We start from the raw sequence: 14,697 nt of genomic DNA, 5'->3' as shown, positions 1-14,697 counted from the left end.
AGAGGCTATTTGAGACGCATGCCATTGGAAGCACTTTGTAGGTAATGATGGGCTTAAGACCATTACCACTTCCGGCGTTAACAACCTTGCGGAACCTTTTCCCTACAGATTTAGAAAATAGGTGACAGCACATTGAGAAAGAGAAAAGCACGAAGTAGCGCTAAACAAAAACAATGGGTAAATTATTTTTCATAGTAAAGATTTATTATTGTTAGTCTAGGTCTATTACAAATTGAGTTACAAGACTGATCCAAAATAATGGATACAATTGTTGTAAAGAAGGGTAAGGAAAGAACATCGGGTGGAGTTGCTCTTATATAAATGTAAGCCTTGTACATATGTTACCATTAAATGCTTTACAATTAAAGCCACTTTACAATTAAAGGAACTTGTTTCTTCTTATAAGCTTTTTTTAAACGTATTTTATATTTTTATATTTTATTTTTATTTTTTGTTTCTTTGTTACGTTTTTTTTTTTTTTGGGGAGGGGGGCACGCAAAAAAGCGGACAAAATGACATAGAAATGAAATCGATTTTTCTGACATACTAAAAAATTCAGAAACGTGTTTTATGTATTAAAATTCATATAATCTAGTGTTGAAACCTCCATGAAAACTAAAACCTTTGAGTGTGTCATGTTGCAGACGCAGGTCGCCAACACGTTATGTACACCTGAGCAGCTCTACTTAGAAGTGAAAACGATGCCTTTTAATAACATTATTTTAATTTCAGAATTGGTAATGATGACATTTTTAATTAATGAATAAACATTATTTCGCCCCCCCTCCCCGCCATTAGAAGGGCGCGCCCCAGAGTATGATACATTCTGTAGTAAAATATTACTTTTAAAGGACTAATTTTTTTTTTTTATAAACGAAACTACAATTAAACATTTTATTATTCTAAGGATCCTTTGATGCTACACATGTAGAAAATATATATATAAATAATGGTTTTAAGCTTCACATTGAGATGTTTTAGAGAACCCCCCCCCCCCCCGGGCCTGACCAACTTTATCAAAGTATACTTCATATTTGCAATTGAAAGTTTAGTAAGATGATTTTTGTGTTTGCCACGTGACACCCTTATTAAATGTTGGCCACAGAAAACGGTTAGGCTCTAACTCAAAAACTGTTGTTTCCTAGTTTTGCAGTAAATGCCTAATTATTTTTTTTTACCACGTTGTTGTTTTTTTTTAATTAAACAAAGCTAATGCATATCTGACATGTCACAGACTTTGTACCAATCTTATCTTATATGATACAGACGTTACTTCAAAAGAAGATGATTACGTCCTACGCTTCATGCATTTAGTCATGCATATTAACCGCTGGTCGCCCACTTTTACGTTATACGGATGTATGCAAACGCGACATGAAGCTCTTCAAAATCGACACTGGCAACTGGGAAGAGGTGGCACTGGACAGATCCACGTGGAGAGAGAGCATAAAGGAAGGGTCACAGATTGCAGATGTCATACACAACAGAAGCAGAAAGAAGGGTGAAAATGCAACGACGCCTGGTGATTATATATGCCCAACCTGCGATCGCAGCTATGTATCAAGGATTGGCCTCTTTAGTCACACAAGAAGTTGCAAAGGGAAAAGATCATCTCTCGAGACGTAAAATGCCACAGAGACATAACCAATGACCTAAATTCTGCCAATTCACTGGTTTTCCTGGCTAGCTAAGGCAACCCGTTCCATGCTCTAATAGCACTAAGTAAGAAGGAGCATTTGTAAAAATTTGACCTAGCATATGGTACGAGGAATGTGCCTTTATCTCTGTGTCTTTCTGAGTATTTTTATTAAAATTTTGTTTTCGTATTTGAAGATTATTGTTCAGTACCAATCAATTAAAGTCGTTAATTAATTTCTTGTTATAAATGTTGAAAAGAAAAAAGAAACAGGTTCGGAAGACGGGGAATGGTTCTGGGTGTGACGACGCTGTATCGCATTATGTTATACTCTCCGTTTTATATCGTATGCACCCAAATTTAAAAATGTTCCAACTCTTAGTGAAGTGAGTGGGGAGAATGTCAATTGTTGCCGTGATCGCTTTTTAAATGCATAAAGAAATAGTTGTACTATTTGAAATCGAATTCAGGGCTCAAGCATCATCAAGGGGACTAATTCAACTAATACCACCATATCTGTCAAGTACAATTTATTTCTCTTGTTCGATACCGAAACTAAGTAAAATAAATACCAATAGCTAATTAACTAAGTGGTTAATTTTTAGCGGCCCCTCGAAAAGGGAAAAGACGCTATTAGTTTTGTGTGAAATGTCTGTCCGTCCGTCCCGTTTAGATCTAGTAAACTAGAAAAGATAGTGAAAATCCGACATCATAATATTTCAGTCCATTCAAAGTTCTGATGCAACGGCTACTTTTTTCTTTTCTAAAAGCGAAAAATCAAATCACTTATCACTTATGCAAGCAGTTTTTTTCATAAAAATACACCACTTTTACAACTATTCACTATTAATAGTAACAAACACTGGAGGCTCTTTAGTAGGGGAGAAGACTATTTGCAAACGATTTTTTTTAATTTTGTCAAAACATTTTTGTTGTTTATCTTTGTATTGCTAAGTTTCGTAAGTTCTGTCATACTAACTACTACAGTTACACGAAAAAATAGAGAAAAAATATATTTAGTATGCATATAAGTTGAACATAATTTAAAACAACAATTAATAAGCAATTTGTCATATTATCGCGTGAACTACCATATAGCAGAAACCTAATAGAACACTTAACAAAAGGATTTTTTTTCTTTGAGGAATAAGAGACCATTTACAAAGCATTTAGATCACTTAGATATTCATTATTAGACATCAGTTAGGCCAGGCTCACATTTAACTTCACATTCACTTTCACCTATCCTTTGGTTTGCTGGACCGCTGGGACACCACACAAGATCTGTCAACCTTCTTTCTCTATTCTTCTCTGTCATTTAATTCTGATGTTCTTTCTGAAAATACTGATACCTCTCTTTTTATCTGCCTGGATGGACCACTTCGGGGGGCCGATTTTGAATTTGTGTTTCCACACAAACTGTCTTTGTAACTTTGTTTTATTGATTATTGTTTTTTCGGGTAAATGAAATAATTGTGCAAAATTTCAGCTTGATCCGAGATTGGGTGTGGGAGAAATAACGTGCAAAATCTTTTTACCAGACAGACAAACAGACAGACAGACCGAGTAAGTTGATATAAGCTTTGTAATAAGGGAATTGAGATTGAATTTACATATAATCTATTTCTTTTTTTTTCTCTCAAATTTGAAATGCCTTTAGTTTATTTCATATCTGAAAGTGCATTTATACTTATGTTTTCATTATGATTAATAGTAAAAAGTTTAAAAAAAGAAAAGACTAAAATGTTTTATTTGTTTTATAAACTAAACTATGATGAAGACATTAAACCGCGATATCGCATTTTAGTTGAGAACTAAAAGTGACGAACTAATGGGAAAGGGGAGTTAAAAGCAATACTAGTTAAAACAAACATAGAAAGAGTACTAATAAAACAAAATTAATACGCACAAATTGCATCTTTTCATATTTCTTTATTAGTATGTAACCTTTTTACTTTATTGTATTATGGCTTTCTTTGTTAGTTATTTGATAAACATTTTTTACCTTTTCTTTTATTTCAAATAATTTAATAATTTCTATTTTTTTTTTAATTTGGCTCCAAGAGGAAAGATGTCTAAACCAGAAATCTGGCCACTGCAGTTATGAGAAGTACCAATAAGGACACTTGAGCAATGTTAGCGTTGTCTGAAATTAGAAAAAAAAATTAAGACATTAATCATATTGGCAACAACAATATGGACTGACTTTCAAGTATTACGATGTTGTGGGTTTATCACTTAATTCCACGATGGTTACATTTTAAAGCTTTTCTGAATAAGTAGCCTTATATACATTTTTTACTCAGCAATAAAGGATAAATAGTTGGATGGCACAAGAGGAAATATTTGAAATGTTCTCTCCCAATCTTTCATTGCCTCCTTGTTCTCTCTGTCTCTCTCTCTCTCTTCCTATCCCTTATTTATCTTTCACTCTCTTCAACTATCTCTCTCTGTTTCTTCTATTTTCCTGCACCCCTCTCCTAGTCTCACTCTCTCAATATGCATTCTATTCTCTTTATGGCTCTCTCATGCTACACCTCTCCATCTCCCCTCTCTCTCTCTCTTTCTCTCTCTCTTTCTCTCAATTCAATGTTTTGAAGGAATAAGTCGCTTAAGTTTTTGTATCCCAAAGGTCTTTTAAAGTAAATTATTAATTTTCAAGAACAATTTCATGCTTATAGCTTTCTCAATGCGCTATGACCTTATCACTTGACTGAACCAGTTAGGAAAAGGATGGGGATATAGAAATGGGTGTCTGGTTATAAGCTATCATGTAAGCCAGCGGTTCTCAACCTTTTCAGCTCGGCGACCCCTTTTTACAACCCCCCACTCTTCCGCGACCCCCACCCACCCACACTTACACAGCAATAGAAGAATTGATAAAAAGAATCCATTTATCGGGGGTTTAGGCGACCCCTGACAAATCGTCAATCGACCGCGACCCACAGGTTGAGAACCCCTGATGTAAGCTAATACATGTATTTTACTTTTTCAAAAAAGTTGAATTCAAACTCAAGGGCTCAAGCGTCCAAAAGGCAAATAAACTAATCACTGTGCCTAAGGTCCTTTGAAAGTTCAAAGGTTGAAAGTCACTTACCACAGATATCTTGAGCCTGAACGTAATATACTCTAACACTTTCACCACCATTGCAAAGAATTAATGCACATCCTGAGTATTCACGTACTGCTCTGAAACAAGAAAAGTGTTTGCCACTAAGACACACAGCCAAACAGCCAATATTCTGAGCATTCTTATGTAATCGCGTTTACGTGATTATAAAAGCACATTTTCTTTATAGGAATTGGCCTAATCAAGAATAGCTCGTTTGCCAAAATCGAAAATTGTTTATATTAAAAGGTATCGTATTAATTGTGTTTAGATATTGAAGAAAAATTTTTGAGAGTTTCGCTTTTAATTTTTAGTAAAGGTAGGCCTACTACATCTGCAGCGGTTTAGTTTTATTTACTAACTCGGGAAATAAATATAAAAAATGCGAAGCACTTCTTCCTTTTTAATGTTTGATACAGAGGCAAATTATATATATATATATTTAATTATCTTATACAATGTACTGTTCTATCTTTTACTTCATAATTTCATCGTAAGTGCTTTGATTGTATTTCTGATGTAACCTTTGAGAAGAATTGATGGAAGAAAATATACAAGTGAGTGATTGGCTGATCAAAAGGGAAGTTCAATGAATCTCATTCATCAATCGTAAACAAGCAACATTGAGTCACGTGCTTCTCTATCTCTTCTATACGAATTACGATCTAATTTTAATCAACAATGGTTATCACGTGACAGTTTTTTTCTCCGTTGATTTATCAATATTATCACGTGACCGTTCGTCTTGGTGAATGACGTCCATTGGGAGATAATAGATAGAACGGCAAGTGTTGATTGTGAGTTTAAAGTAAATAGAAATGTGTCATTTGTATTATTCCTCCCTCTTGTTTATCTTCCTTTGCTTATCTACTAGAATCCAAATTGCAGGTAGTAGCTGTATGTGACACAGGGGCGTAGCTAGGGATTTTGGGGGCCCGAGGGGATTGACCCCTTGCATTTTGACATTAATTAAAGGGATTATCACAGTTCAGAAATGTTGCCTTTGGATTTATGTCTTACAGACGTTTCTGCATGCCAGACAGACGGCCACTCATTGTGGCTGCGTTATCATAGGTTTGACCTCTGCACATATCAAAGTCCAGTCCAATGTCTTTAAGAGTTTTTAGAACAAAGTCTTCATAATGTTGTCCATCAGGTTTCAAAATTTCAAAGTAACTAAGAAATTTTCAAAATCCAAAATCTGAGCATCAGAGAAAAATAAAAAAAACTTGCTTGACTTTCGCTACTTTTATTCCCCATCATGTTAATGAACTCATTTTGAATTTCTGGTGACAATTAATGTATCTTCCATGATTCAATTCTATGTAAGTAGTGTTTCATAACTTCATCAAATTCTGCAAGAAATTTTAAAGGTGCTAGGAAGTTCCCAGGATTGGGTGAATTCAATTTTTCGTTGTGACCATGTACGCCTTGAGTTTGTTTTTTGCTAAGTACTTAATAGCTGCTGCTACACGCTTCAGAATACCTTTCCGATAGTGCTAGGTATTTCAAAATTTGCGCAATAAAACCATAAGTAACAGTACATCTGGTTCTGCCTTAAGCTTTTCTTCTTCTAACTTCCGCTTCAAAAAAGCGTGTCTGTGGTGGTCTTTCAGTCTCTCAGGTTTCTTCCATTTGGTGAAACCAACTCCTGGTTTGCTCAATGTACTAGATGTCTTTTCTGATGCCTCAGAAAACAGTAGAGAGAGAGAAGCCAAGATCAGTTGCAAATTTCTCATGTTACAAGCTTTCTAGTGAACCATGATGTCAAACTCTGTGATTTATTTTGGATAATTTCTACTGGAAACAAATACCGTTCATCTTTGTTTTGGAAAAATAAGGTCCCCTTTAACAAAATGTTTGTTCGCAGTTCCTCAGGTAAAATTCCAGGCTGAATATATCCGAAGTATTTGTGCTTAATTACAGCTTCTTTCACTTCTGTAGAAATCCATTTTCGAAGACCATCACTTGACCATCTGTATCACTAATTTCAGATGTTTTCTCTGACTGTGGTAAAAGGGATTCCCCTGGAGTCTCTTCAGCACTACTTCTCTCATCAAGAGACATTTTCACTTCTTCGACTGCTGTATTTTGGTATCAATCATCTGAATAGTGATATATGTTCATTGTCTCATTTTTTTTTTCAGTGCTCTTATAAGGTTTCTTCTTAAAGGATGATGAAATAAACTACCCTATATACCAAGTTACTTCCTAAGAGTTACACGGCACTAGTCAGCGCTAGTCCTTGAAATTGAGAGTAACCCCGCACGGATAGAGTTAATAATCTTTGTGGAATGCATACAAAAGGGTCACTAACTTATATAACAACGTGAAAAGCAAGATTACATGACAGTGACGTAATATTTAATTTATATTAAAAAAATATTTGGACACTCATTTGAGGGCCTCCCTCAAGTGGGGGCCCATGGGGGATCTTCAAATTTCCGCCTCCTCCCCCCACCTTAGCTACGCCACTGTGTATGTGTTTTTGAATAAAAATTAAGTTTCTTTTGTTTGTTATAGAAATTGTTGAAGCTCTTGTCAAGAGATCTGTATCACGTAAAGTGATACGCCCTACAAAGATTTTAGTTTGACTAGCAGTCTGAAGCTACAACTCAAAGAAGACCTGCATTATCTTTAAGTATGGTATTTGCATAGAAAAGAATAAAACGTGTTTGTGTCAATACCGTAGCTTTCCAGACTAAGTGCCCGGGTCTCATTCGGTCGATGACCGCAGAACCTTGGTTGTCAATGGAGAGAAGGGATCATTACTTTTTTATACATTTATTAACATATCTACAAGTCAACATCGCAAGTCTTCTTTATTAAGGTCCCTTTTGATTGCATCTACGTAACGGAAGCAAAAGAGGGGAGGTGTGGACCAATTTTCCTACAGCCAACCGCAAGTTGTCCATAGAGAATAACTTTGGAAATTCTTTCGTCCTCCATACGGCGGGACATGGCAGTCCGGCCTTCAATAGGGTGGGGCATATACAGAGGGGAGGGTTCAGCAAGACCCAATTGTTGATTGCTAATTTTGTTGATTTAGTTTTCCTGATATAATTAGAATAGATTCAGCTAATATCGTTGGTTTCGTTGGTGGCAATTTATTATGAGTGTATACATATTTTCTGATCGACAGTTGGATTAGGATCAGGCTTAAAAAGTATTTGAACTTAGCTTTCTGTGCTCCAAATCAACCGATAGACTATGTGAGTAATGCCCAAAATACGGCCCGCGGGCCAGATCCGGCCCTCGAAGTGGTTACATCCGGCCCGCCGAAACGTTAGCACAAAGTCTAGAAGACCACCGTCGAAATAAAAAATAATAAAAAATGTATCTTTACCTACGTTATTGTCCTCATTCTTTCTCTAATGGATAGGTACCATGAATTTGAACATTTGTGTGTTTATGAGTTGGGATAATCTACCAGGAAAAGTGAACGGATATTTACTTATTTGTGGAAGATGATAGTAGGCCAATATATTTGTTTCATTAGAAAAGTGTGTCTGTTTAAAAATACAACATATAAACTGCATTCTGAAACAAATATGGCGACATTCTTTATTTGATCGGCGAATGAAAGATTGTTAAACTTCGGGTACCAGATCAACGGGTTTCTATTACTAATCAAATAGTTTCAGGCTAATTTCATTTCGTTTTTGTATCTTTTCGTGGCCCGCGACACGAGGGTTGGAAATGAAAATGGCCCGCATGACGAGTAAGGTTGGGCATCACTGGACTATGTAATTAAAACAGTGACCGGTAGTTAGGTGAGAAAACCCCTTAGACTTTGTTTCGAATAGAAGTTTACTTTTCAGGGCGGATCGATACCTCTTATTTAATATCGATTTGACCATTTAGTTTTCAAAGTTTAGCAAATACGACTAATTATTTGTCGATTCTAGCTTAATATTTGCAAGAACAAAAAAAAGCATAGCTACCCTGATACGGATCGTAATTAATAATATCTTTATTGAAAAAAAAAAAAGTTGTGCAAGTTTTGTTATTAGTAACTTACTCGCACATGTCCGACTTGTCAGGTCTATTCAAAACCTTATTTGCTTCGCTTTGGCAGTTCGAGCATTTGTTCTTACCAAGCAAAATAAGCTCATGAATTCTATCCTCAGACGTCTCTGTAAACACAAGATGTAAAACTTGAATATATTATTATTATTATAGAAAAGGGTTCATTTGTATTCTATATCACTGTCAGGATCGAGACTCGTTAAAGGGTGTCGTACTCTTAACATAACAAAAACCATGTTAACATCTAAAGCTTTATTAGACTGAATGAAAAACAACTACACACAATGTAAAGATCACGACACGAAATAAGGTCAGTACACAGTATAACATATGTAAACACTAGGAGCGACAATCAAGTAAAAATTATTAGCGAGAAAATTAAATTTATTGTAGTTCTCTTGACAATGTTCATTGAGGTCTAAAGGGGGGGGGATTAGGTTTCCGTACTGAAAACACTGCTCAGTTTGAGTTGGTATTTCAACTCAAGGTCCCTTAATACAGTGGTTCTCAAACTGTGGTCCGCGACGATTGTAGGGGGTCCACAGACAGATGAAAATTGCATACAATTATAATAAATTCTTCGCTAAAAGCCAGTTCAACTCAATCAGATAATTTGAATAATAATCAACTGCAACTGGCTCCTCACTACTGTTTAATTTATCTATTACGAACTATTTTATGACTAAAGCTGACGAAGCTTGGCAAAACAAGCATGATTAATAATAGTCCTGTGATACAAATTTATTTTGTGCAAGAATATCAAATTTACTTATTTTACAAACTAATCAACATTGTTCTTTCAACTTCTAAACTTGATGACGCCTTTCAAAGAATTAGGTCAAACTTCGTTTTAAAGTTTCCAACCGAGGACCCTGGGACTCCAAGACACATCGACATCAGTCTGGTTATAAATCTTCCACATTTTATGATTGATTATCAAGTTATACAGTTGTAATTCATGTTCGTTCAATTGTTTCTCGCACGCCCATCTAACCGCTGGATTATGAATAAAATATTGGAAATGTACTCAGACACCTGAAGAAGAGCAAGAATATAATGGAGATGGTGACGATGAACTGAGACACATTGCCGTGAACTGAGACACATTGCCGTGAACTGAGACACATTGCCGTGAACTGAGACACATTGCCGTGAACTGAGACACATTGCCGTGAACTGAGACACATTGCCGTGAACTGAGACACATTGCCGTGAACTGAGACACATTGCCGTGAACTGAGACACATTGCCGTGAACTGAGACACATTGCCGTGAACTGAGACACATTGCCGTGAACTGAGACACATTGCCGTGAACTGAGACACATTGCCGTGAACTGAGACACATTGCCGTGAACTGAGACACATTGCCGTGAACTGAGACACATTGCCGTGAACTGAGACACATTGCCGTGAACTGAGACACATTGCCGTGAACTGAGACACATTGCCGTGAACTGAGACACATTGCCGTGAACTGAGACACATTGCCGTGAACTGAGACACATTGCCGTGAACTGAGACACATTGCCGTGAACTGAGACACATTGCCGTGAACTGAGACACATTGCCGTGAACTGAGACACATTGCCGTGAACTGAGACACATTGCCGTGAACTGAGACACATTGCCGTGAACTGAGACACATTGCCGTGAACTGAGACACATTGCCGTGAACTGAGACACATTGCCGTGAACTGAGACACATTGCCGTGAACTGAGACACATTGCCGTGAACTGAGACACATTGCCGTGAACTGAGACACATTGCCGTGAACTGAGACACATTGCCGTGAACTGAGACACATTGCCGTATCAGGGGCCGCACCACGTACTCAAAACTACGTAATATGTTCCTGAATATTTGCAATTCGGATTTCTACAGTACAAGGGTAACAGTGATAGGGCGAAGTGTCTTGTGTTTCAATGCGTTATCGAACAAAAAGTTTTTAACCTTTTAAACTGAGGTGTCATCTTGTTCTTAAACTAAATATTGAATGAAAAGACAAACCCGTAGATTTCGTTAAGCTAGATTGTATGCAAATCAACAGAAAACTATTAAAAATATCACAACAGAGAATGAAAAAGTTCATATGGCTTCATATGTTATTGGCATGAGTTTGATTATGCCACCGTAAAAATAAGTCATATGCGCAGACTAATCAGGATGCTACGGGGGTTCGGTAAAGTCGTATCGCTTGTAAAGGGTTATCTGAACTTAAAAAAAGTTTGAGAACCTCTGCCTTAATAAGTGGTTTAAGTCACTTGGCCATACACACATACCATACATATGTACTTCTATATAACGGATATGTCTTTTAATTTACTTACGTCCTGTTGATGTTCGAACTGAAGATGAAGACAGGCAGGAGGTCAACCCTAGGGTTTCAAAAAAGTACGTTAAGTCAATATTTCAAATATAATATGATTATGTATCTCTGTTACATGTCTATCTGTCTTTTCTCTTAAAGCAAACATGACCAAGTTATATAAGGATTATATAGTGGAAACTTGTATGTAGTTTCTGAAATAATATCTTTGTCATTCCATGAAATCGACCTCATGTGTGTAATGGACTGATAGAGTAATATGTATAAGTATAGTGTCACGAATTAATAAATGTCAATGTCAAGGTTGATTTTACTGAATTGCAGATGTTCACGATAAACTAAGCAATGTCAAGGTTGATTCTATTGTATTGTAGATGTTCTAGATAAACTAAGCAATGTCAAGGTTGATTCTATTGTATTGCAGATGTTCTAGATAAACTAAGGCAATGTCAAGGTTGATTCTATTGTATTGTAGATGTTCTAGATAAACTAAGCAATGTCAAGGTTGATTCTATTGTATTGCAGATGTTCTAGATAAACTAAGCAATGTCAAGGTTGATTCTATTGTATTCCAGATGTTCTAGATAAACTAAGGCAATGTCAAGGTTGATTCTATTGTATTGTAGATGTTCTAGATAAACTAAGCAATGTCAAGGTTGATTCTATTGTATTGTAGATGTTCTAGATAAACTAAGCAATGTCAAGGTTGATTCTATTGTATTGTAGATGTTCTAGATAAACTAAGCAATGTCAAGGTTGATTCTATTGTATTCCAGATGTTCTAGATAAACTAAGCAATGTCAAGGTTGATTCTATTGTATTGCAGATGTTCTAGATAAACTAAGCAATGTCAAGGTTGATTCTATTGTATTCCAGATGTTCTAGATAAACTAAGGCAATGTCAAGGTTGATTCTATTGTATTGTAGATGTTCTAGATAAACTAAGGCAATGTCAAGGTTGATTCTATTGTATTGCAGATGTTCACGATAAACTAAGCAATGTCAAGGTTGATTCTATTGTATTCCAGATGTTCTAGATAAACTAAGGCAATGTCAAGGTTGATTCTATTGTATTCCAGATGTTCTAGATAAACTAAGGCAATGTCAAGGTTGATTCTATTGTATTACAGATGTTCTAGATAAACTAAGCAATGTCAAGGTTGATTCTATTGTATTACAGATGTTCTAGATAAACTAAGCAATGCCAGGACGCTTAAATGAACTTCAAGATTGCCTACTAAAAAAAAAAGCTACAAGAAGAAGAGCTTGAAATATTTTAATCCGCAGTGTTAAGTTGTATAACAACAAATAATCATGTACTTTTTAAAAAATATACCCTTTACCAACACTTCATTTACTCTTTACACCAGATAAACCAACAGAGTTGCAATTTACAGTCAAGAGGAGTATTTTTTTTTTACTTTTTTTAATCTAAACAAAATTCCACATCATACATTTTACATTGCGCCATCAGAGTTAACTTTCGAACATATATACACATTCTACCAACAGATTCCATCGTGGCCCATGAGTAAAAGATAACATTGAACGTAACCTTAATATTTCATCTTTAATACTAAGAAATACAGCTTTTGCTAGTCTAAAATATACAAAACAAGAAAAGTTAATTAGAATATAATGGCATCTATATTAGAAAAATAAAGTGTATTTAAAATTCTTACCTATAATTGTCACCAGCAAAGCGACCACTGAAACAATAGTAGATCGTTTAGACAGGTAAATCAATCAATCAATCAATCAATCAATAGATAGATAGATAGATAGATAGATAGATAGATAGATAGATAGATAGATAGATAGATAGATAGATAGATAGATAGATAGATAGATAGATCAATATATGGATATTACCGCGTCCTAACTGAAGCTTATGTTGATGTCTATGTATATAAACACTAAATCTCTTCAATACTTACAAAGAACTTGCTTAGACATAGTTTAATTTGTTTCCTCAACCTGAAAACTAATTAAGAATGTGCTTATAATTTAAAGTTCTTTCTTATTTGATTCAAACTGATTCAATTATCATTTTTAGAAGTATATATTGGTATATGCATTGGCATTTCAAAACAAAACAATACTGTCTGAACTATTACACTTAAAAAATGAACAAATAATCACCATTAACTATCCCTTAGTTTGTTGAACTGTTGGGCACTACACATGATCTATCGGCCTTCTTCTTTTGTTTTGTTTTAAATCACTTCATACTTTATGGAGCTGATTGTGATTTATGATTTTTATTCTATTTTCCTTTAATTAAAAAAAGAATCATTCCCAGTGAGCTTCCAACAATCATTAATCTAGATCTTGTCTAGTCTTGTACGTTTGTGTAATTTTAAAACATTCTTGACGCTTACACTTAGATAGGAAACAATAGGTCGAGTGCGGGAAATCCCGCTGAAGAAATGTTCAAACTAAAAAGACTTAAGCCATATTCAATTGTAACATAAAAATATTTAAAAATTGTAAATGTGAAGCCAGAGTTTAAGTAGCCATTTCTTTCTTTTATTTTTATTTTATTTTATTTTTTTCTAAGATATACATAAACTGTTAAATTGTTAACAAAAGGCTTTCAAGATACCCGTCCAGTGAATGTTCACCCACAATTAAGATTTAATTTCACAAGCTAATATGACGATATAGTTTGTAAAAAAAAAAAGTAATAAAAAATTAATAAGAATAAACAATTATGCAATATAATATACATTTGTCTAGTAACGCTCATATGACAATCCTATTTATCTAACTGAATATTTAAAAGTTATAGCCCTTAAAGACCCTATTATTGATTAATGTGTCCAAAATTTTTTTTTTAAATCCATTTTACGATGAACAATAAATTGAAACATATAACACTCTTCAATTGCATTGTTTGCATTTCTTATACTGAAATGTACTTTACAGAATCCAATAGCATTATTTACATTTTATCATAAACTTGTCTTTGTAATATCTAAACACAAAGAAAATATGGTCTACTTACACCTGACAATACAAAGTGTTGGTATGACTATTATTTCTTTCCACCTGGTCTCTTGTAGTTACAGTGTTTTATATCCATTGCCTTACAGGAAGAACTCCCGCTTGCAGTTGGCAAGACTTAATCTCACATACAATGGAAAGGTTTCGGTTTGGGTATTATAATCTAAGGCGATAATTTCTTGTTTTTATGTTATATTTTTATGGATAATTGGAAAGAAAACAGTAAAAAAAATGTATCTACATGTGTTTTTTTTAATACTTGTAGCTTACAGATATATTTGAACTAAATGATGAGTATTGAAAATTATTTTTTTTATTTTTGACTTTGTTAGTTGATTGTATTCCATCATTTCCATGATATGTTTTATTACACTTTATATACCTTCAATAATTTTTTTTTTATTACAAAGCTTATAAGAACTCACTCTGTCTGGATAGACTCTTTTACATGCTATTTCTCCTATATAACAACTCACTCTGTCTGGGTAGACTCTTTTACATGTTATTTCTCCTATATAACAACTCACTCTGTCTTGGTAGACTCTTTTACATGTTATTTCTCCTATATAACAACTCACTCTGTCTTGG

At 34.7% G+C, this 14,697-nt stretch overlaps 1 protein-coding gene across 2 annotated transcripts; it reads right to left on the bottom strand.

Annotated features, from left to right (window-relative positions):
• Positions 1 to 3,552: 3,552 nt before the first annotated feature.
• LOC106055329 (uncharacterized) lies at positions 3,553 to 14,241 on the bottom strand. 2 transcript variants are annotated; one of them, XM_056016367.1, is made up of 7 exons: positions 14,111 to 14,241; positions 13,041 to 13,087; positions 12,786 to 12,812; positions 11,105 to 11,152; positions 8,767 to 8,881; positions 4,734 to 4,825; positions 3,553 to 3,782 (listed from the first exon to the last, which is right to left on the bottom strand). In XM_056016367.1, the coding sequence occupies exons 2-7, from the start codon at positions 13,057 to 13,059 to the stop codon at positions 3,712 to 3,714; spliced, it is 372 nt and encodes a 123-aa protein (XP_055872342.1). In that variant the 5' UTR covers positions 13,060 to 13,087; positions 14,111 to 14,241; the 3' UTR covers positions 3,553 to 3,711. The 2 variants fall into 2 exon arrangements, with proteins under 2 accessions (XP_055872342.1, XP_055872343.1); XM_056016368.1 differs by lacking the exon at positions 14,111 to 14,241 and adding an exon at positions 13,246 to 13,377.
• Between the last annotated feature and the right edge of the window lie 456 nt (positions 14,242 to 14,697).

This window comes from Biomphalaria glabrata, chromosome 17 (assembly GCF_947242115.1).
Source record: "Biomphalaria glabrata chromosome 17, xgBioGlab47.1, whole genome shotgun sequence".
NCBI lineage: Eukaryota > Metazoa > Mollusca > Gastropoda > Planorbidae > Biomphalaria > Biomphalaria glabrata.
The sequence above is the reverse complement of the archived record's forward strand: the minus strand, read 5'-3'. Positions and strand labels throughout refer to the sequence as shown.